We start from the raw sequence: 24,946 nt of genomic DNA, 5'->3' as shown, positions 1-24,946 counted from the left end.
CCTCTTGTCGACTTATATATTGAATGCCTTTCAATCTTACATAGGTTGTATGTAAACTACTGGAAGCTGCAAAATGTCCATGTATCGTAACAAATTTGTTTTTTATTACGCAGTTAGGACCAATTTCCATTATTCCGGAATTTCATTGAAGATTCAATATCGGCTGTAGTAGCAAAGATCCATTTATTTTGATGATGTAATTGACTCCAAACTGCTGTTCCAGTAATTTTGTGAAGACGGCAATTGCTAGTTGATTGGTTATTGAAGATATTGATCTCGCAAGGGTTAACAAGTGCATTTTTCTTGAGCTTTGACTGCTGATTTCTGCAAATATATTCATCATCGTTTGGTTTGAGGCAGCTTGAAATATCCTCTGATTTGACAAGAATATATTCTTCTCTATGTGCATCGGTAGATATGTATTCCGTTTCTGGTTGAATGGCGATTAAGGTGTCATTTTGTATTGTTGGAACTGCAACTATTTTGAACAACTCAAAAAACTGTTGGTTAACTAAGGGTATCTTCACATCAGACAGATTTATTGCGGATAACATCAAATGCGTTGATAAAGTCCAAACAGTTGAGAATTGTTGAATTGGGCGGATTCTTCAGCTATATCGTTATTGTGTTTGTCAATCATTTTCAAAATCTCCCGTATTTTTTGATGAGTGTTAATCTCATCCTGTTTTATAACATTAATAGTTGAATCAATTATTGAAGTCTGATTTTTCAATAGACTGATTATGTGGTCTTGTTCGCCTTTTGCCTGGTTGATAGTCTTTGACATTTCTTCTGCATAGTCCGTATCAAGAACGCCAAAAAGTGAGTGCGCAATATTCCCAATTATGTTGAATGGAGATCTTTTTACACGTTTGTTGATGAATAATTCTTTGTCTTGTAGTAATTCATTTTTCGTGTGCTTCAGGTTGTTTACAAAAATGTTGCACATCTCATGCTGATGCATTACATGGCACATTTGCTGCAACGTTTGTAAGCCGGATGCCAATGACTCTATTTCCGAAACAAAGGGCTTTAAGTCATAATATACTAACATCTTCTATTCTGCCGTATTCAGTTTCACTGTTCCTAACCCTTCAAAATATAATCCCGGATCATTGTGAAATTGTGTAACAATGTTAATAATACTGATAGTATTATAGGACTGTTTGCAATTCTCACTCTTTTTGCCGGAATGGCATCTCTTTCATGTTCATCTGTTACCGGCTTTTTCTTGTGGGAAATTGTGCTTTCTTGAGTTGTATCTTTGTCAATTATAGCATTATCATGATCTTCTGGAAACAGTGGTGCTAGTCGATGGATGGCCCGCTTGAATACTCCGGTTGGGGTTTTTATTTCAGCAACTCTTACAGCTCCGTCATCACCGGAAAATACGTTAAGAACTCTCCCTAATGGCCACTTCATTGGAGGTAGATTGTCTTCCTTTATAATGACCATATCTCCTTTTCTAAGATTGGGCATCTTTTGCCTCCATTTGTTACGTTGCTGGAGTTCTTGTAGGTATTCTTCCGACCACCTTTTCCAGAATTGGTGCTTAATATGCGAAATTAACTTCCAGTGTGTTATCCTGGATGTTTTCGAAGTTTCTGCGAAGTTAGAGCTTCGCCGATTAGAAAATGTCCCGGCGTCAATGCTTCAAGACAATCTGGATCGTTTGAAAGAGGTGTGAGCGGACAAAATAGCTTCGATTTCTACTATTATTTTCTCTAATTCTTCATGAGTAAGTGTTTCCGTTCAAACACTACGGACCAAGAGACGTTTTGCGGACTTCACTGCAGCTTCCCATAAGCCTCCGAAATGCGGAGCTCTTGGTGGAATGAAATGGAACTGTATGCCCTTGGAACTTGCAGCTGATAAAAGTAGCTCTTGCGCCTTGTCCGAATATAAGGTTTCAGATAATTCCTCTAAACTATTTTTGGCTCCAACAAAGTTTGTAGCGTTATCGCAGTATATATTTTGGCAGTGACCTCTGCGAGCTATAAATCGTTTAAGAGCGCCAATGAATGATTCGGTTGATAGGTCCGATACGAGCTCTAAATGAACAGCCTTTGTTGCAAAGCAGCAGAATACAGCGACATAAGCCTTTGTTGGTCGCTTGCCCCTGACCTTGTAATGTATCCAAAATGGCCCACAGTAGTCGACTCCAGAGTTGATAAATGGTCGAGCAGGAACTACCCTTGTTGCTGGCAAATTTCCCATTATTTGTTGATACAGTTGTGGTCGCGCTCTATTACATTTTATGCATCTTTGAACGGTAGACCTTGCTGTTATCTTGCCTTTTATTGGCCAGAATCGTTGTCTTATTGCGTTTAACAGGGCTTGAGCTCCACAATGTATATTTTCTTCATGAACTGTCTTAAATAGCAATTTCACCAAAGGATCATTTTAAGGCAATATCATTTGGTGTTTCGCATCCATTTGTAGCATAGCATGTTCCAATCTTCCTCCAACGCGAACAATGCCTTCATCATCCAAAAACGGTGATAAACTGCATAGCGAGCTATGCTTATTAATCTGCTTTTCAGCCTTCAATGCGTTGATATCAGCTGCAAATTCGGATGATTGTACGGCTTGAATTATTAGACGAAGGGAGTCGTCTAATTTGTTGGAAGACACTGCTATATGTTGAGGCCGGTGTGCCTTTTGCATACGTGCATTGCTGGTGAATCTAAGCACGTATGCCAAAATTCTTTGTAACTTCCTGAATGAATTTTTGTGCTCGATCATATGTATTAGATGCATGTCAGAAGCTGCTATTGACGTCATAGCTGCAGTCTTTAACTCCATGCTATTTGTTATATCCTCTTGCGGAGAGAATTTGGTCGGCCATAGTTCTTCCTTTCCATGAAAAAAAACTGGACCATGAAACCATAATCGGCATTTAGAAAGATCAGCTGGCGAGAGTCCTCGGGATAAAATGTCGGCAGGATTTTATATACGTTGGACCTTAATTTTATCCAGGCGAGTACTATTTCAGAATCAGTCCATAAAAACATCGGATTATTCTGAAGCCTTAGGTAATTTTTCACCCTGGTAGCCAGTTGAGCTGCTACCACTGCGGCATATAGCTCTAATCGTGGTAGAGTTTGTTTTTTCAAAGGAGCTACCCTGGATTTAGCACAGATCAGACGTACAACTACTCGTCCATCTTTTCCAATAAAACGAATATAAATAGCCGCGCCAAAAGCTCTTTCCGATGCATCAGCAAACACATGCAACTGGATTTTCGTCGGGATCTCCCCACAGAATACATGTCGCGGTATCTTAAAGTTGTTGAGACCTTCCAATTCCCTTCGAAATGTTTTCCAAGTGGCACAAAGTTTTTCGGGTAATGCTTCGTCCCAATCTAATGTATGTTGCCACAGCTGCTGAATAATTATTTTTGCCTTCACCACAATCGGTGCAAGTAGGCCAAGCGGATCAAATAATTTTGCTAGTTCAGACGTAACTACTCGTTTTGATATGATTTCATTATGATCAATGTTTGTTTTTACACAAAATTGATCTGCTTGCGGCATCCAATATAATCCCAACGTCTTTATTGTTTGAGATTCGTTGAGATCCAGGTTCACTTCTCGATCGCTATGTGGTATGTCCTTCAGCAATCTTGGTGTATTGGACGACCATTTCCTTAGAATGAAGCCGTGTTGTTTCAAGATTGTTATTAACTCCTTTTGTATTTCAATAGCTGTACTTAGGCTATCTGCACCGCCGAGACCGTCATCCATATAAAAATTATCTTTCAGCATTTGTGAGCCTAATGGATAACGCTCCATGTTCTCGTTTGCAATCTTTTGTAAGCATTTTGTAGCCAGATACGGTGCTGAACGTGTCCCATATGTGACCGTATTAAGTTTGTAATAACTGACTATCTCCAGATAATTAGCTGATACCTTTGATCGTCGGGATGCATTAAAATCTGCCTGTACATCTTTTCAATATCGGTTGTGAAGACGAATTTTGGCAATCGAAACCTCAGCAAAATAGAAAACAATTCACTTTGTACGATTGTTCCTGTATACATTAGATCATTTAACGATTGACCTGATGAAGTTTTCGCTGATGCGTCAAATACAACCCTAAGTTTTGTTGTTGTACTATCGGGCTTAAGAACACAATGATGCGGAATAAAATATTTAGGATTTGATACGGTACACACGTCAATCTTTTGCATGTGTCCTAATTGTTCATATTCTCGCATAAATTTAATGTACTGACTTCGGATATCTTGATTGAAGTGAGATTCGCAAAGGATTTCCAATGGAGACATGACCTTTTCAGTTGATTCCACTTCCTCAAGTTTCCATAATTTTTCGATAGCTTGTTCCAGTGATGTTTCACTAAAAATTGCGCAAGTTAGCGCTGCTGATGTGTCGTCCGTTGACGATTGTTGAATTAAACCACCTACAATCCAGCCAAGCGCAGTATTTTGGAGTATTTACCATTTAGTTTTATTGTGCCTGGTTGCATTAAACTGAAGTAAAACTCAGCTCCGAGTAAAATGTCAATTTTTCCTTGAACGTTAAAATTAGGGTCTGCTAATCTAATATTCTTGAGAATTTGCCAGTTTTGTATATCCAAATCATGATTTGGTTGCGAGGTATAATTGTGGGCAAAACAAATGCTTCCAAATTTGTGAAAAAGTCAGAATTGCTTGATAACATTTGTATGTTTACCCGATGATAAGCCTTCTTCTGAATCCTTCCGACTCCGGAAATAGATAAAGAGGCATCTGCTGTTCTAAGTGACAATTTTTGTATGAGTCTTTCCGTCACAATGTTCACTTGCGAACCCGAGTCTAACACCGCTCTAAATTCGCCTGACATACCGTTAGTCGCTTTGATGATGACTCTAGCCGTTGCTAGGATTACATTTTTCTGCTGATGCCGAAGAAACTACAGTAACGTTGACTGGTGCGATATCGATTTTTGTGGGTGGTTATTGATTAGAGGCCTTCGGCGACGGTTGAGACTTTTTTGGCAAATGTAGCAATGTATTGTGCTTATTACTACATTTTTTGCAGTTGCCAGAAAAACAAGTTTTTGCTGCATGGTCCGATTTGAAACAATTTACACACAATTTATGTTGCTGTATCCATTTCAATCTTTCTGTCATTGCCAAGAATTTCTTACAATGATAAATTGGATGGGTGTCGTTCTTGCATAGTTTACAACTCCTGTGATCCTCCACTGATGTTACGGACGAAACAGTTTTGATTGAACCCTTGTGCGTAGATGCCGCTTTTCCAATCGATTCCTTTGACTCAAATTGCAGTTCCAAAAATGCAAACAGCTCTTTCATAGTAATAACTTCCTTCGGATTTGCCAGTGATTGCATGAATCGTATGTACAGAGCGTGATCCAATTTCTTTGTGATCAATTTTATTAAGTTGTCTTGTACCGAATCTTCCAGCATATCGTAGTTTTCTTGACTTAATCCAATTTTCGATGGATCTTCAATCTGCTTCAATATTTCATCGTAGAGCTCCGTTATTTGATTCCATAGCTTTTTTATAGTATCTTCTTTGATGCTATAAAATTGCTTTGGCTTCGATTGTGCCCAAGCCTTGCAAGTGACGACTAAGGGCACTCATTCGAGCATTTATCATTCTGACAAGCCCATCAACTCCTGCGACAACTTCAGTCGATTTCTCTCTCAAGGTGGGAACTGGCTTACTTTTGGCTGACCTCAGTTTCTTCATTTCCGCGTCTATATATTCCATTGTTGAGCTGAACTTCTCTCCAATCGTTCTATATAGATTCCGAGCAATATACGGATTATCCTCTGACAATGATGGATCATCGCGAATTCTGTTTTCTGCCTTCTCAAAATTCTGCCATAACAGCCTTAGTTCATCAAGTTTGCTCTTGTAGAACTCTTCCGTTCTCCTTTCAAGAGGTGCCTTCTTTATAGTAGAGACGAATTTTTCGAAATTGCTGCCTCTTTTTCTTCTTGCTGAGAAATAAGCTCTTGAACGTTTGCCATTATTGTTTGTTGATTTATCAGCGAGTAGCAGCAGTTGTTGTATGATGATTAGTTACAGGCAATTTCCTCCTGGTTTTCCTCCAGATCTCCAAAAGGGGGTTTTCGAAATTGGTACGCGTGCGTTACGTCCTCACACCTTGTAGATAACGTCACCAAAAAATGTTTCGGTTTAGTTAACGTCAGGATCACGTCGGGGTCATCAGAAAATGTTTTGATAGTAGGATCTAGTGCGATTCAATTCAAACACATAAATTTGAACTGACACTTAGTATCCAAATTAATTTCCTTGCAAGCACATGAACTTGAAGGAAGCCGCCTAGATAGTAATTAAAACTCTTAGTTTAGGCACTACAAAAGACGACTGAATTTTCTTTATTTCTGGCTGTCTTTATATACATAATTTCTTAACATAATTAATTAAAAAATGCTATTGATAAATGCTGATATAAATTAATTGTAATGAACTAAAATAAAGAAAATTAACTGTAACAATAAAATAGTCCAAATATGTGATATAATAATGCTGTATAAGCAGTTTAAAACTTATAAATATGTAGGTGTGCTTGATTTTTGTATTTATTGTTTGTTTTGGTAATTAAATCTAAAGTATGTTTATAGAACAATAAAAAAAAATATTTATGTATGTTTTAACAAATATAATCACATTCATCAAGTCGGCTGGAGGTGACTATTACATAGCAAATCTATTTCTCTTGAGCAAGTTAGTTTCAAAACTGCCTGCATTAAAAAGAATTCAGTGGGCAATGACAGTTTGTGATAAATTAACAAAATTACCACTGCAAACGAAATGGGAAAAGGAAATTGGAATATGTTTCTCATGTCTAAAAGAAGATCATTGAACTGTGAAATATTTTTATACCCTCCACCTTGGATAGGAGGGTATATTAACTTTGTCATTCCGTTTGTAACATGTTTAAATATTCGTCGTAGACCCCTTAATGTATATATATTCATAGACAGCAAAAAATTCTAAGTCGATTTAATGATGTTCTTTTTATTACAAACGAATTTAAGAATAAACATCAACATCGTTAAGAAATGGAATGTTGTTATGTCTTAATAAACCAAGAAATAAATTCTCAATGAAGATAAAAATCTTCAGCAATAATTCGGAAAGAAAATTGATTTTTTTCTCCAACGGCTACTATTGTGTATCAAAGGAAGTTTTATATATATTGCAACAACCATTAATAATAAAAGTGTGACCATATGGGTAATTTAACTAATATTACTTTGAAAAAAAAGTAAAAAAAAAATAAATTAATCAGTCGTCGACTAAATTTGTTTTTGTTTTGTCCATCCCTCGCAGAAATTACTGTCATGGAGTTGGCAATGTTACTTAAAAAGTGCAGAGAATGATACTTTTTCTGCTATATCAATCCAGAAATTTGTTGTTGATGAGATGGATGTCGCATCGTGTTAGATAAATATGTTATTTAAATTAGGTAATATCCCACAAATATTCTCTGATATTTTACCATGGATCACCGGCTGCTGTTAACACCTTGCATGTTAACAACATTCCTGCAGGAACATCACGCAATAGACTATGTACATGTACTGTATGTACACAATAGAATAATATTGATAAAAATATATATGTAAATGGGGTGATATTTCTACAAAAATGCAATGTCACATAACGAAATATTGTTTTACTTTCGGCTTTTTCTTCTTCTCGTAATTGTTAACTTTTGGTTTGTTGTTGTTAAGGAACTAATCCCATTATTGTTGTTTTTAAAAAACAACGTTTGTTTATTAGTGGAGAAAGATGGTAATGTTTACCAGGGCGGAAGGCAGGGAATACCTATCTTGTTTAATTTTATGTCAAATTTATTACATTTTTTCCAATAATATATGTATACATTCATTGTAATTTGAACTGTTGGTTAACGTAGAAGGGTCTATAATTGTAAGATTTTTATTATATTCTACGTTTTCATGAATTTTAAGGAATAAAATTTTAGTGAAGGCCCTTGCGTGTTTCTTCTTACGTTAGCAACATTTTCTTTATTCCAATTGGAATAATTTGGATATCTTTTGGGAATTTACGAGATCGAAGAAGGATATTTGGAATCAAATTCAATTCTCAGTCTTTCTTGGTGATATGCACAGCGAATTAATGTCGGTTTTCCTTTGCCTGGCGAAAGACACAGCGAATTAATTTTATTGTCTGGATTTGTATTTTGTGACGAATTTTCAATTCAAGCCTAGAACAGCAATTTAAAGAAGGCTACTACATCGATCCTCCGCAACGTCCAATGAATTTGGAAAGGTCTGAAGAATTAAATGTGCATCCTGAAAATGAGCAGATTGAACTAAGTACATCACTTGCAACGATTGAGCCATCGGGTTCGCAAATGGCTAACACGATATTTGGAATCAAATTCAATTATCAGTCTTTCTTAGTGAAATGCACAGCGAATTAATGTCGGTTTTCCTTTGTCTGGCGAAAGACACAGCGAATTAATTTTATTGTCTGGATTTGTATTTTGTGACGAATTTTCAATTCAAGCCTAGAACAGCAATTTAAAGAAGGCTACTACATCGATCCTCCGCAACGTCCAATGAATTTGGAAAGGTCTGAAGAATTAAATGTGCATCCTGAAAATGAGCAGAGTGAACTAAGTACATCACTTGCAACGATTGAACCATCGGGTTCGCAAATGGCTAACACGCCATTCAATAATGTAGAAAACGTAACCAAACATTTTCCTAGACAAGTCTTCATAGGACATCAAAGGAGTGCATTTCAGTCATTGATGGGGACAAACAGTATTCAAATACGGGAATCTTTAGCGTCTTTAGAAAGATTTAATAATTTGTCAGTTAACAATTGTTCATAAAACTATGAACATGATAGAAGATAATAATAGATTGGATCCTTAAGCTGCTGGAGACGCATTGATAATAAAGAATATTCTCACATAAACATGCGCTCAGCTGGGGAGTAGATATGGATCACGACAATTGTGTGTTGTTTTAGGCCTATGCATAAGAATTAGAAATGTCACGTGTTGTAGTCTTAAGCAGAAGCATAAAATTAAACCCCCCTATGAGATGTGTTGTGTCTTAGCACTTAAGTAATATATATTTCTCAATAAAACTAGAATTCAAATGACAAACGAAGCCATAGGGGCATTACAAAAAAAAGCCAATGGGGGCATTACACAAAAAATAAAAGCCATAAGCGCAAACGTAACCAAAAAGCCACAGAGGCAGAATAGAAAACAATTTTGAAAAAAGCCACAGGGGTATAAATAATAAGCAAGCTAAAAAACTACAACGTTTAATTGCACAAAACAAGAAACAATGTCATCGAGACATAATTTGTACAAGCTGCAAAGCCTAATCCTTCAATAAATAACCGGGATTAGGTAATAGCTGCAAGCAGGCATGGTTCGGAAAGCCGCTAAGGGTGACACACTACGATGATGGAAGCCACTACGAATCACGGTATGCTTAAGATGCATGGGAAAACGCTGATCCCTATTTCAAAGAAAACGTTTGGGACCTCATAAACATGAATTATGGAAAAGCAAAGGAACTCCTAGCGAATTTGGAAGAGGAAGCCGAGCGAGAACCACAAAGGATAATAAAGGAAGTAGAGCCCGATGTGCAGAGGCTAATGCTCGAACAACAATTTATCTTATGTTGATGATAGGAAAGGTTAAAAGAGAAAATGAGGAGGAAAAGCAAACCTTAAAACAATCACCACCAATGAGCAGCCAGACAAATGTCAAAGTAAGCGCGTTCATCTTCCAATTCAGGAAAAAAGTAATCAAACTCGCTGATGCCGTTGAAAGCGATTTAGCCGAGCTCTCAACGGTACATGGAATGCAAGAGGTTGACTCCGAATTTGACGAAATTGAAGAAAAGTTTGAGAGCAAAATACAGGAGATGATAAGAAAAATATACGGGCTTAAAGAGGAGACACTAGATGTAGAACTAAAAAAGTTTAAATACCAATCTTTAGTAGTCAAGTGGAAGAGTGGAGTTCATTTCACGATTTATTTAAAAAAATGATAGATGAAAACTCCAAATTGTCAAAAGTACAAAAACTTTACCACCTCAAGACAAACCTAAGAGGAGAGACGTTTCGCTTGGTGCAACATATTCAAGTAACCGAGGCGAATTATGAGGCAGCATGGGAATTACTGGAAAAAAAATATGGTAAAAGGAGGATTTTATTCACGAAATTAGTGGATAGAATACTTGATCATCAAAACATCAACAGTCAGTCAGCAGCAAGCATAAGAAATTTACTGGACAATGTTAACGAAAGTATTCAGGCGTTGAAAGCAATGGAGTTTCCCCTAGAGCAAGCGAATCCTATTCTAGCCAGAATAATTATACGTAAACTGGTCAAAGGACATCCAAAAACTGGAGGATGTGATGGACTTCCTGGAGCAGCAATATCAAGCCTTGGAAGCTTCAGTAAGAAAAATACATAGCATAGGGATGTACAAGCTTCAAGAGAAATCAGCAGTGGTAGCGGAACTAAAGCAATGTTAGTTCTGTAAAATAAGCGGACACGATATTGCATGGTGCAGAAAATTTTACAATGAAGTTAAATGCCAGAAGTGTGGAATGAATCACATCACCGTGAAGCATTTAGAGAGAAGAGGTCATAGGAAAGCAATGAACACCAACACAACAACAAATGTTTTGTTAGCAACGGCCCAAGTTCGTATAAAATCACTGCATGGAGAATTTGTAACAGTCAAAGCGCTGATAGACCAAGGATCACAACTTACATCCATATCAGAGGACGTGACTCAACTGTTGCAGCTACCGAGGAAGAAAACTGAAGGCAAAATCGAAAGTTGCACTAAAACTACTTCCCAGATGTTTGAGCAACTTAAAGATTGAAGCAGAAGCACTAGTCCTTCCAGCACTTGCATCAGCACATCCTGACAGAAGGTTTCATTATGACGTGGAAAAATGGAGGAATGTACAATTAGCAGATCCAAATTTTATCAGCTCGGAAAGAATCGATTTAGTTATTGGCGCTGATCTTTACTCACGAATATTGGAAGAAGAAGTTCGTCATAAGGAGAAAATTGTGGGACAGAATACGAAGTTATGATGGATTAGAGCATAACGAGGAATTGAAGGCAGAATACGAGAGAGAACAATGAACGAGCTTATATTCATGGGTCACATGGTAAAAGTGGATCCAAGAAAGAAGGCTTTGTATTATATGCCGCATCAAGCAGTGGTACGTGAAACAAGTCTAACCACAAAAGTTAGATAGGTGTTTGATGCTTCATCGAGAACTTCAAATGGGAAATCGCTGAATGACATATTTCACGTGGGACCAAGGCTTCGAAAAGATATAGGATGTCAAGAATGACTTTACACACCTAAAATGAATTTTTATTTTCAACTTCGTACTGCAAAAAGAACATTTTATTTATACGCAGGTACAGCAATGTTAGAAAACTCAGATAAAAAAATCATTAAAATAGGAGGAAGAATGGAACTTAAACAAAAAATATCAATATTCCACAATGTCAAATAACTCTTTTCACAAAAGCAAAGAAAAATACATGATATTTTAAAAAATTTATATTGTTTTTAGTATTTCGTATGGCCACCTTTCGCATTATAGGCATTGCAACCGCTTTTTTATGAACCAAATTTTTCATGTCGTATTGACTAGGGATTTTATGCCACTCTTCTACAATAGCGGCTTTAAGTGATGTCCTGTTTTTGGGTTGCCGTTTAGACACTTTCTTCTTCAAATAGGCCCATAAATTTTCTATGGGGTTTGGATCCGGGCTCTGTGCAGGTGTGTTAATAACTTTGCCGCAGTTATATAGAAGCTACATGCGCACCATATGTGATTTATGTTTAGGATCGTTATCCTGATAAAAATTGAAATGTGGTTTACCGCCGTTTAAAACCCAAGTTTTTTCGTTTTTTAAAACAAAAAATATCAATATTCCACAATGTCAAATAACTCTTTTCACAAAAGCAAAGAAAAATACATGATATTTAAACCATTAATACTGAAAACATGTCTGACAACTCCTTTGCACTTTTTTCTAATTGGTGGTTGTAGTAAATAAGCTGAATAACTTCAAATGATAATCTTTTACCTGGCATTTTGCGAAACACAATTATTTTCATCAAGATGACACACAAAAAATATTTACCATCAATTAACTGATTCGATCACAGAATAGAAGCATTTGCATGCATAGAGAACGGTTAAGTACCGTTAGAAGTTCAGAGTGTGCCAAAAGAAATAAAAAAGGTAATGTGTGAAAAGAGTTACTTGACACTAAAAATATAATCAACCACGGCAATTTTTATTCAGCTTGATGTTCTGCACCGATATGATCCCAATATTCCTTCGATTCATAAATTCCACTATCTCATCTATTTTGCCTCGGAGTCCGTTGCAATTGAATTACAACAACAACATGTGACGTAAGATACTGCGATATTGGTTGCTGCTCGGAGGACTGCGGTGTAGTTCCGTACTCCAACGATGACGGTGAGAACGTGGGCTGGGGACTGCCCTACTGCAGCGCTTTGCAACATAATCCATTTCACTGTAGTCTAGCAAACGTCTTAGTCCGGAACAGTTCGATATCCTTGAAAGCTACTGGATAACATAAAGATTTTACTTACAGATTTTTTGTTATTTCATGTATGAAATTTTAAAGAAGTAAAATAGCTAATAGAGGAAACAGAAATTTATGTATGTAAAGCGGGCTCTATTCTATCTATAACAGAGGCGGAAGAATGGATAAATTAAGGTAAATATGTATCGAAATGTTGCTAAACAACGACGTGTTATGTTGTTATAGCGCCCACCCAATCATGGCTTGAACTTTATCCCATTTAATATCGAATTAATGTCGGTTTTCCTTTGCCTGGCGAAAGACAGAGTGAATTAATTTTATTGTCTGGATTTGGATTTTGTGACGAATTTTCAATTTAAGCCTAGAACAGCAATTATTTCAATATTATATGTTTTTACGTAGTGGTAAAATTTCATTTATCAGAAGGCCGCTACATCGATCCTCCGCAACGTCCAATGAATTTGGAAAGGTCTGAAGAATTAAATGTGCATCCTGAAAATGAGCAGATTGAACTAAGTACATCACTTGCAACGATTGAGCCATCGGGTTAGCAAATGGCTAACACGCCATTCAATAATGTAGGAAACGTATCCAAATATTTTCCTAGACAAGTCTTCATAGGACATCAAATGAGTGCATTTCAGTCATTGATGGAGACAAACAGTATTCAAATACGGGAATCTTTAGCGTCTTTAGAAAGATTTAATAATTTGATAATTAACAATTGTTCATAAAAGAAGATAATAATAGATTTGATCCTTAAGCTGCTGGAGACGCATTGATAATAAAGTATATTCTCACATAAACATGCGCTCAGCTGTGGAGTAAGCATAGATCACGACAGTTGTGTGTTGTTTTAGGCCTATGCATAAGAATTAGAAATGTCAAGTGTTGTAGTCTTAAGAAGAAGCATAAAATTAAACCCCCCTATGAGATGTGTTGTGTCTTAGTACTTAAGTAATATATATTTCTCAATAAAATTAGAATTCAAATGACAAAACGAAGCCATAGGGGCATTACAAAAAAAAAGCCAATGGGGGCATTATACAAAAAATAAAAGCCATAAGCGCAAACATAACCAAAAAGCCACTGAGGCAGAAAAGAAAACAATTTTGGAAAAAGCCACAGAGGCATAAGCAATAAAAAAGCTAAAAAACTACAACGTTTAATTGCTTCACAAAACGAGAAACAATGCCATCGAGACATAATTGTACAAGCTGCAAAGCCTAATCCTTCAATAAACAACCGGGATTAGGTAATAGCTGCAAGCAGGCATGGTTTGGAAAGCCGCTAAGGGTGACACACTACGATGATGGAAGCCACTACGAATCACGATATGCTTAAGGTGCATGGGAAAACACTGATCCCTATTTCAAAGAAAACGTTTGGGACCTCATAAACATGAATTATGGAAAAGCAAAGGAACTCCTAGCGAATTTGGAAGAGTAAGCCGAGCGAGAACCGCAAAGGATAATAAAGGAAGTAGAGCCCGAGGTGCAGAGGCTAATGCTCGAACAACAATTTAAGGCCTTACAAGAGAAAATGTAACAACAAATGCAACAATTTATGTTATGAGGAGGAAAAGCAAACCTTAAAACAATCAACACCAATGAGCAGCCAGACAAATATCAAAGTAAGCGCATTCATCTTCCAATTCAGGAAAAAAAGTAATCAAACTCGCTGATGCCGTTGAAAGCGATTTAGCCGAGCTCTCAACGGTGCATGGAATGGAAGAGGTTGACTCCGAATTTGGCGTAATTGAAGAAAAGTTTGAGAGCAAAATGCAGGAGATAAATATATGGGCTTAAAGAGGAGTCACTAGATGTAGAACTAAAAAATGTTTAAATACCAATCTTTAGTGATCAAGTGGAAGATTTGTTTAAAAAGATGATAGATGAAAACTCCAAATTGTCAAAAGTGCAAAAACTTAACTACCTCAAGACAAACCTAAGCGGAGAGACGTTTCACTTGGTGCAACATATTCAAGTAACCGAGGCGAATTATGAGGCAGCATGGGAATTACTGGAAAAAAGATGTGGTAACAGGAGGATTTTATTCACGAAATTAGTGGATAGAATACTGGATCATCAAAATATCAACAGTCAGTCAGCAGCAAGCATAAGAAATTTACTGGACAATGTTAACGAAAGTATTCAGGCGTTGAAAGCAATGGAGTTTCCCCTAGAGCAAGCGAATCCTATTCTAGCCGGAATAATTATACGGAAACTGGATAAGGATGGACTTATTCTTTATGAGCAAAATATAAAGAAGTCAAAGGACATCCAAAAACTGGAGGATGTGATGGACTTCCTGGAGCAGCAATATCAAGCCTTGGAAGCTTCAGTAGGAAAAACACATAGCATAGGGATGTACAAGCTCCAAGAGAAATCAGCAGTGGTAGCGGAACTAAAGCAATGTAAGTTCTGTAAAATAAGCGGACACGATAATGCATGGTACAGAAAATTTTCGGCGTTATCTTCGAATGAAAGGTACAATTGGGCAAGATCAGCACAGGTCTGCCCTTTAGATGCTTAAGCCACAACAAAGATAAAAAATGTTATGATGTAAAATGCCAGAAGTGTGGAATGAATCACATCACCGTGATGCATTTAGAGTGAAGAGGACATACGAAAGCAATGAACACCAACACAACAACAAATGTTTTGTTAGCAGCGGCCCAAGTTCGTATAAAATCACTGCATGGAGAATTTGTAACAGTCAATGCGCTGATAGACCAAGGATCATAAACTACATCCATATCAGAGGATGTGGCTCAACTGTTACAGCTACCGAGAAAGAAAACTGAAGGCAAAATCGAAAGTTGCACTTTACTCAAGAATATTGGAAGAAGGAGTTCGTCATGAGGAGCGAATTGTGGGACAAAATACGAAGTTATGATGGATTAGAGGATAACGCGGAATTGAAGGCAGAATACGAGAGAAGAATGGACGAGCTTATATTCATGGGTCACATGATAAAGGTGGATCCAAGAAAGAAGGCTTTGCATTATATGCCGCATCAAGCAGAGGTACGTGAAACAAGTCAAACTACAAAAGTTAGAGTGCGAGAACTTCAAATGGGAAATCGCTGAATGATATATTTCACGTGGGACCAAGGCTTCAAAAAGATATAGTATGTCAAGAATGACTTTACACACCTAAAATGAATTTTTATTTTCAACTTTGTACCCCAAAAAGAACAGGCACCTTTTTTTAATTTCATTTTATTTATACGCAAGTACAGCAATGTTAGAAAATTCAAAAAATAAAAAAAATCATTAAAATAGGAGGAAGAATGGAACTAAAACAAAAAATATCAATATTCCACAATGTCAATAACACTTTTCACAAGAGCAAAGAAAAATACATGATATTTTAAAAAATTAATATTGTTTTTTAGTATTTGGTATGGCCACCCTTCGCATTCTAGGCATTGCAACCGCTTTTTCATTGAATGAACCAAATTTTGCATGTCGTATTGACTAGGTATTTTATGCCACACCGCTATTGTAGAGGTTTTAAGTGATGTCCTGCTTTTGGGTTACCGTTTAGCCACTTTATTCTTCAAATAGGCCCATAAATTTTCTATGGGGTTTAGATCTCTCTCGGGCTCTGTGCAGGTGTGTCAATAACTTTGCCGCAGTTATATAGAAGCCACATGCGCACCATATGTGATTTATGTTTAGGATCGTTATCCTGATAAAAAAATTGAAATGCTAAATCAGCAACACCTTGGCTGGATATGCACCCCATGACGGACATTTTTCCGAATTTCACAGTTGGAATTATATAACAATTTTGCAGCGATGTTAAGGGCTTGTGCCACACCCTGCCTGGTCCATCGTTGTAATACAAAATATGATGTTGTCCCAGTCGCAAAATATGACCTTGTCCCAGTACTCCTCTGGTTGCACAATATTGATTGTAGCGAAAGAAAGATGTTTCTCTGTGTTTGTTGCATAAAGAAGAGGTTTTTTACGGGCTGCTCTTGATTAATATTTATTTTTCAATATGATCTGGCGAACAGTTTCATGAGAAACAACAACGCCAAAGAGCTGTCTTGCAAGTGTCCTGGTAGAAGTTTGGTGGTTTTGATTAAATTTTCTTATCAGAACCCGTTCAACGCGTTTGCTAATTTTAGGTTTTGGGCCTCCTTTTTTAGGTTTTGGGCCTCCTTTAGCTCACGTCTTCCATCTCTTTCGGCTCAGCGTGTGCCAAAAGAAATAAAAAAGGTAATGTGTGAAAAGAGTTACTAGTGAAAAGAGTTACCTTTGGACGAGAGTTTTAGTGGAGATTGGAGGCCGTTTACATACAGTCTGTGTAAATGCGGCGAAATTGCGCTCCGAGAAATAAATAAAAGAAATATAAACACAATAGTTTTAGAATATAGTTAAAATAAAAGCAGTTGCTTTATTGATAAATAATTAATAATAGGAAAAAAGGGATAATGGAAAAACAGATTACCTGTGTTACGAAGATCGAAACGAAGATTAATATTGCCGAAAGGTGGCGTCGGCGCAAACCAATACTAGTTAAAAAAAAACTGCCATTCGACTAGTTCAATGATGTAACAATAAGGAGTAGGCAGTTTTCTAACGAGTATCCAAAATCAAACACAATGAAATTAGAGCGACTAAAAAGAGATGCATTTCCAAACAATGCAAGTTAATTAATTTAATATTTCTTGCGTTAACATTGGGCGCCCACCTTGCAACATTATGAATGTTGTAACACAAGTCGATAAATATGTATGGTAAGATTTACATAGTGCTATGTAGTAAAATTGGTGGTTCAGTGTACTTATGTGAGCAATTCAAATTTTATTTTTATAAAAATTCATTTTTTTCTAATTTTCCAAGTTACAGACGATATATTAATTGAAGCAGGCGCCAGACAATACCCAACCAAATATGGTGTATTGCGCTATAGGTAATCCCGGTGACGTCTGAACCCGATGAGTCACCACTTTCGCATATACATCAGGGCACAGCACCAACACAACCCGACCTGGTCGAAAAAAGGAGGGATCTGCTAAAGGCAATCCAAGAAATTCCTCCTTGACCTTTTCAGTGACGGCTTCGCGTGGGGTGTAAACATGACGAAGATCTGTAACTCTTTGCCACTAAAGTCCGAATCGACCGCAGTAACGGTCGCGATTGAATCCACAGCTATGGATTCCGATATGTCATGAACGAGTTGTCGACCCGATGAAACCGCAGAGACGGATTCAATATTCAAATGCCGTTCCTTTAAACCCCCAGTTACGGATTCCGCGTTATTGATATTTAAATCCGCAGAGACGGATTCCGATTCAGTGAGTGTCACTGCAGCGATTGGCTTCACTAAATCATCCACTACCTCCGAAGTAGTCCTCTGTTTTTTGTCGGCCCTTTTCAGATGGTTATCAATTGCCGTCACGAGATCGATGTTGTACATATTAGAGGAATCCATTTTCTAAGAAAAAAATGTGAATTTAAAGGGAATTCGAGGTTGAGTGGTCGGTTAAAGCGACCAGTTTATATATGGGCCGCTTTACAACGCCATTTGCTGTGCGAACATCGACAATCCGAACATGACCACCAATACCCGGGTAAATAGTTTCTACTCAGCCTAACTTCCAAGATGTCGGTGGAAGTTGTTCATGACGAATAACCCCGAGATCGTCTTTTTGGATTTCGCGTTCGGGAAATGTCCACTTATAGCGCATGTGCAAGCTTTTTAAATATTCCTCTTTCCATCTAAGGCAAAACAAATAAGCAAGGGCCTGTACTTTTCGAAACCTATTCACGAGCGATAAAGGTTCGTATCTACAGGCTCAGAAGGACCGAGTAATGGTGCGCCAATCAAAAAATGACCTGGTGTCAAAGCTACTAGTTCATCCGGACTATCAGACATCGGACATAGAGGACGCGAATTCAAACAAGCCTCTATTCTGGCCAGAACGGTTGCCAATTCCTCTAAGGTAAGCCGAACATTTCGAACTTGTCTTCGAAAGTGTTGCTCGAAAATTTTCACTCCAGCTTCCCAGAGCCCACCCATATGTGGAGCACCCGCTGGAATGAAATGCCAATTGAGGCCCTGAGTTGCAAACACATTACAGGCCGATTCGCAACTATTCCGAATGAATTCTCGAAAAATCCGACGTAACTCACGGGAAGCAAGATACAAGATACATACTTTACAATTATGAACCACCGAGCGAATCAAAATTTTTACTCGAGGAATCCAATATTCCATCCTTAGCGTACGGAGCATAAGCTGAACGTCTCCATGAACACATTTTGTGTGGAGGTATTCGCCCAAATGTTTCGGGAACCCACTTTTATAGGGAAGAATTATGTTCCGAATATGAAAGGCAGGGCGCACGTACAAGACGAACATTTATTCTCATGACACCATTTTCGTCAACAAAAGGATTAAGGGAAACGAGGGAACTATTTTTGAAATGGGTTCCTTGTCGATTAGTTTTTTATAGTCTTCAGCGAAATGAAGCTTTTGAGTTGCAATTGCGAGGCGAGTACGAACCACTTTTAATTTTTCGGCAGAAATCCGAGAGTTTTGGTAATTAAATGCACCCCTAAACCGCGAATGACTTTGGCGAATGAATCTTAAAACATACGCCATTGTGCGAAATCCCTTTTCAAATGAGGAATACCTTTGGAGAATATCTTCGAAGGAAGGAGGAAAGAATGAAAAATGACACTGAACAGACCGTTTTTCAATGTCAGTCCCAAGCGGAGCCAGGTCTCGAATAGACCAATCCCACTTTTTTGCTAAGCCATTTTTTTTGCTGAGCCTCCAAAGAGAGCTCACAGCTAAATCTGCGGGCGATAAACCACGACTTTCCAGGTCTGCTGGATTATCCTCTGACCTAACGTGATACCAATTATGATTCCCCACATTTTCCTGAATTCTACATACTCGATTAGCTACGAATGTTGTCCAAGTGGAATGAGTTTTTCTTAGCCACGACAACACAATAGTGGAATTCGTCCAGCAATAAACTTGACGAAATTCTATGCCGATCCCTTTTGACGATAATTTTTAAAAGTTCAGGCTAATACTGCGCCTCAAAGTTGTAGACGAGGGAGAGAAATAGATTTCAATGGAGCCACTTTTGTCTTACTTGATAACAAATGCACGAACACATTTTTATCTGGAGACTCGATTCTTATATATGCTACCCCGCGTATGCCTTAACAGAGGCATCAGAAAAGACGTTTAATTCAGCCGAACATTCAGGGATATATAGTAGCCAATGAAGTATTATTATCAAGTTTACCTTAGGGTAACAATCAATAAATTTGCGCCACTCCAAATAAGTAGCAGGCAACAGGGGCTCGTCCCAACCAACTTGATCTAGCCACACCTTTTGCATTATAATTTTCGCGGTTACAATCACCAGGCTAACCCAACCTACCGGGTCAAAAAGTTTAGCGATGGACGATAGAACTTCCCGCTTGGTATAACTGTATTTAGTTTCAATAGAACAAACATCAAATTAAAAGGAATCCAAACTCATGATGAGACAAATAACACGAACTATAATTATTACAGGTTGGAATGTCTGTTGGCTTCCTGTGGCCAAGTTCCAAATACTCGATCAAGACCTTATCATACATAGCTTTCACATCGGGTTTTTTAGATAACGACGATTCATTACGAATAAATTGTCTGAGGACGCTTGGGCGAGATTCTCCAAAATTTTAGTCTTCACCCAACTCAGATCGCAAAGACAGTTTTTAGATAACGACGATTCATTACGAATAAATTGTCTGAGGACGCTTGGGCGAGATTCTCCAAAATTTTAGTCTTCACCCAACTCAGATCGCAAAGACAGTGTCACTACATATCTACCTTCCGAGTCCCTACGCGTTGACCTGATATAATTTTCCTCACAGATCCGATCTGATGGGGTCATCATTTTCCGTTTAGGGATATCTTTTAACTCCCAAAAGTGCAACAAAGTTTTGCTTAAGGCGTCCTCTTCCGCGACGTCACCCATAGTTGCAAATGTACGAACTTCCGACGATGGGATTGGTCCCGTGACAAGCCATTCAAAAACAGAATTTTGGGCAAGCAAAGTTCCAGAGAGAATCGAACGACACCCCTCTAATAAAATTTTTGGATATAAATCAGCACCCAACAAAAGATCCACTGAGCGGGAGTCGAATAAATTATGGTCTACAAGACGAATATTTGGCATTTGGGCTCTAAAATTAGAAGAGACAGTGACCCAGGGCAAGTTTCCAGAAAAAGCGCATGAGTTTCTAATTTGACCGATGGATCCAAAGGGCCGAAATTGCACAATTCACCCCAATTCAGTTTCAACCTATTTTGCAAACGTTCAGTTAGAAAAGAAGATTCGGAAGCAGGGTCTAATAAAGCCCTACCTGAATACGGCATACCACAATGCAGAATATTTACCATTGCAGTTCCTAAAAGAACTGATTTATTTTGAGAGGCGTGGAGTACTTGCCGAGAAACACACGCCGATGATGTAGAGGGATGAGATGAATTGGCTGGTGCGAGATGTGGTGGATTGGTTGGATTCTGGCTAACCGAAGAAACAGGTGTACTTGACCTTCTCGGGGAAGAATCATCACGATGTAGCAAGGTGTGATGGCTCCGCTTACATTTCGAACACCGATGCTGACTAATACAATTTTTTACCTCATGTCCCTTACGCAAGCTATTCACACATAACCTACGACGTTTCACAATAGAAAACCTAGCCGAGGGGGAAATATTTTTGAATCGAGGACATTCAGATAGCAAGTGGGAAATTTGGGGACACAGGAAACAATAATTATTCTGCGGAGGATTAGGGAAGCGAGAAGAATTCGTATTAGTCATATGACTTCGAAGTTTTTTAACATTAGACTTTGTGAGTTGATCATTTCCTCTCATACCATGTAGACACATGAGTGTCTGAATTCGTTTCGACAAAAAACTATCAAGGTCTTTCCACAACGAAACAGAAGATCTTTAACACTCTACATAAGGTTTGTGTAATTTTAGGGAGCCTTTGTAAACAAATGAAGACCAAAAACGGATCCCAATTATCCGTACGAACGTCGTAAATGGACATTGTAGACAAACAACCAATACCACGCTGGATTTGTTTGAGACCCGAACAAGTCTCATTTTCAAGTACCGGGAGAGAAAACAATGTTTTAAACTGGCTATGAATCAACAAACGCTGATTATCGTAAGTAGATTTTAAGGCGTCCCAAGCTAGGCCAAAACTGCGGTTAGTTAAGGGGAACTTAGCAACAATTTCGCGAGCTTCCCACTAGTTTTTCGCGTTAAGTGACAAAGACGCTCGATATCTCTCAATCGGGAATTATTAATATAAACCGTGCTAAAAAGAACTCTAAACGTTGGCCAGGAGAGAAAATCACCTTCGAAGACATCCGTATCGCACATCGAAGATATCCGTATAAATAGCAAAAATCGAACCATCCCTAGGATTCCCAATATTAGATATTGCGGAGCTAGAAGCCTGCGTACCCACATTTCGAGCAGTGTGGGTAGATGAGTTCGTTTTATTTAAAACAGAATGTGTGCCCTGTGCTTCCTTTGGTATTCCTGACGGCGTCTGGTTATCCTTAGGAATATCAGAGGGATCCTGATTTAAAGAAACCACTGAACTAAAAGAAGAGATCAATGACGATTTTCGAGATCGCCGGAATTTATGCAAAATTTTATTAATGAGCGCAACACACTCCATATATAAGTCATGAACAACCTCATATTTCCCATCGACCACCACAATGTCTTCAGCAGTAGTATCCTCAGCAGTTGATAAATAGTCGAGACATTTTCCAAAAGAAATTTCTAAATTGACCAATTTTTTATTCAACTCCGTACTTTTTACTTCTAAAATGAAAACATCTAAATCTTCTTCTTTCGCACCTTTAAGTTTAGCACAAAACTTGATCATATTGTCTGACACTCTAGTGAAATTATTAAGAGGATTGGAGCCATATTGCTGCGAATAATATAAATTCCCACGAAACCTCAAATGAATCAAAGAAAATATCCAAAAATGCTTACGTAACAAAAAATTGGAAAATGAATAAATCATTTTAAATCTTGTACAAAGATGACTTTCCTTACAAAAAAATACGAAATCAGCCAAAGAAGTTCAAAAAATTAAAAAAAAAATTCGATTATAAAACCGAAAAATCTGCGAACAAATGAAATCAACCAGCAAAATTTTCAAAAAAAAATTGAAAATTCGGTTAGAAAATCGACAAAGTCAACCAAATAATTAAGCCCGACAACAAAAAATTCAAAAAAATCGAAAATACGACAAGAAAGTCAAGCAAATAATTCCGAAAAACGAGCAAGAACTTCCAAAAAACCGACAATTTCAGAAATCCGAAAAAAGACCACCAATTTAGATAAAAAGTTGCAAAAACTTGCACAACAAATTTATTTTCCCTTTAATAAGCGACAAAAATGCACAAAAATTTATATAAAAACAAAAAAAATCACGAAATATTTTAAACAATATTATATAAATAAGGTAATCATTGCAAGAATGTTCGATAAAATATATGGAAATAATTATTTTTGCAACTATTTTTATTAAAAACGTCAAAAATTACTATTTTTATGTTCAATACAATAAAAATAATAGTTTTTACAAACCGAATGAAAATTCTATAAATGCGGACTGTAGGGTACACGATAAATTAAAATGTGCAAATTACCCTTAAATGTAATTACATACACGCCACGATTCAATTAGCAAAAATATTTTCTTTGTTACCAACGTGTTGACTAGTTACTATCGACCAACCCGATTAGTGTAGGGTACACGCAAACAAAAGAAAACCGAAAAGTAAAAAGATCAATTTCGAAAATATGTATGTGAGGCGGGTGGGTGTATGCTTGCGATGACGAGACGATTGACCGCTCAACGTAAATATGTCACACGCGTATGTATGTAAATATAATTATGTATTATTGAACAGCGAAACAGTAGGAATATTACAAACAATGATTGTAGCAATTTGGCGGTGTTTTTTTTTTTTTTCTTATTGTTATGCAATTTTATACAGTGGTAACCGAAAAAGAGTATGCAAAATCAAACACAATGAAATTAGAACGACAAAAAAGAGGTGCAATTCCAAACAATGCAATTAATTTAATATTTCTTGCATAAGCAGTCTGCCTGCATAAGAAAATTAAAGGATTCCAAGATGGTTTGGAATATTTGAAGACAAAACTGCACAGTTATATGGGTTTGCAGATGCTTCTGAAAAGGCATATGCAGCGGTGGTATACCTTAAGGTAAATTCACAGGTGACCATAGTGGCTGCAAAAAGCAAAGTAAACCCAATCAAAAAAAGCTGGAACTTTGGGCAACACATTTATTGGCTAAACTACAGCAGAAGATCAAAGGAGTATTGAAGTCAGAAACACCAACTTATGCTTAAAGTGATTCAATGATTTCCTTGGCATGGTTTCACAACTCCAAAAATAAGGATAAGTTTATAAAAACAAGAGTGATGTATATTTTGGAGAGAATATCCGAAGCGAAATGGGGATATGTCAAGTCAAAGGAGAACCCAACAGTTATGGTTTCAAAGGGTGTCCCACCGGAGACTTTGACAAACAACACATTATGGTGGGAAGGCGGTTGAACAAATATGAGTAAGATTGCCCAAAAAGCAACCACAAGCAAGTCGTATCAGCAATAGTAAGATTTTCTACAGATAATCACGTATATAAAACTATGATGAAGTATGCATCATTTAATAAACAAATACGTGTAATGGCTTACGTACTGCTTTTTATAAAAGGACTAAGAAAGAAGCGAGCAGTAAATGAGAACTCGACAGCAGAAGAGTTAAAAATACCAGAGATGGAGTTAACAAAATTAAATTGAAGATATTAGGAACTGTGGATCATCGAAGTGAAATAGCTTCACTACATCCACAGTTGAATCGAAATGGCATAATGCGTGTAGGTGGAAGACTTGCTTTGTCAGAGCTAACCTATGACCAAAAGCATCCAATCATTGTCTAGAAGACAAGATTAGCAGTAAATATCATACGAAAGGCTCTTACCAGCTTACAGAGTCAGTATCAATCAATTTTTTCAAGATTGTGGCATTGATTAAGCGGGTCCGCTACAGATACGGTGCTCCAAAACAAGGGGAGTGAAGTCCATGAAGGGATATGCAGCGGTGTTCGTATGTATGGTAACGAAGGTGGTTCATTTGGAAGCAGTCAGTGGACTAACAACGAAAGCACTTCTGGCGGCGCTAAGGCGATTTTTCGCGAGAAGAGGAAAATCAATTGATTTATATTT

At 37.5% G+C, this 24,946-nt stretch overlaps 1 protein-coding gene across 1 annotated transcript; it reads left to right on the top strand.

Moving 5' to 3' along the window:
- Nucleotides 1–14,507: 14,507 nt before the first annotated feature.
- Nucleotides 14,508–17,552, top strand: LOC101894003 (uncharacterized). Its single transcript, XM_005189925.2, has 2 exons — nt 14,508–15,036; nt 17,479–17,552. Exons 1-2 carry the CDS (start codon nt 14,508–14,510, stop codon nt 17,550–17,552), a joined length of 603 nt encoding a protein of 200 aa, XP_005189982.2.
- The last annotated feature ends 7,394 nt before the right edge of the window (nt 17,553–24,946 follow it).

The sequence above is a fragment of the Musca domestica genome, unplaced genomic scaffold, assembly GCF_030504385.1.
Source record: "Musca domestica strain aabys unplaced genomic scaffold, Musca_domestica.polishedcontigs.V.1.1 6, whole genome shotgun sequence".
NCBI lineage: Eukaryota > Metazoa > Arthropoda > Insecta > Diptera > Muscidae > Musca > Musca domestica.
The sequence above is the reverse complement of the archived record's forward strand: the minus strand, read 5'-3'. Positions and strand labels throughout refer to the sequence as shown.

Bases quoted from the DNA above. Each gene is read 5' to 3' on its own strand.
- LOC101894003 (XM_005189925.2), top strand. From the start codon at position 14,508: ATGATAGATGAAAACTCCAAATTGTCAAAAGTGCAAAAACTTAACTAC. The intron at 15,037-17,478 runs GTAAGTTCTGTA...TAATTTTCCAAG, and splicing joins GGTAGCGGAACTAAAGCAAT to TTACAGACGATATATTAATT.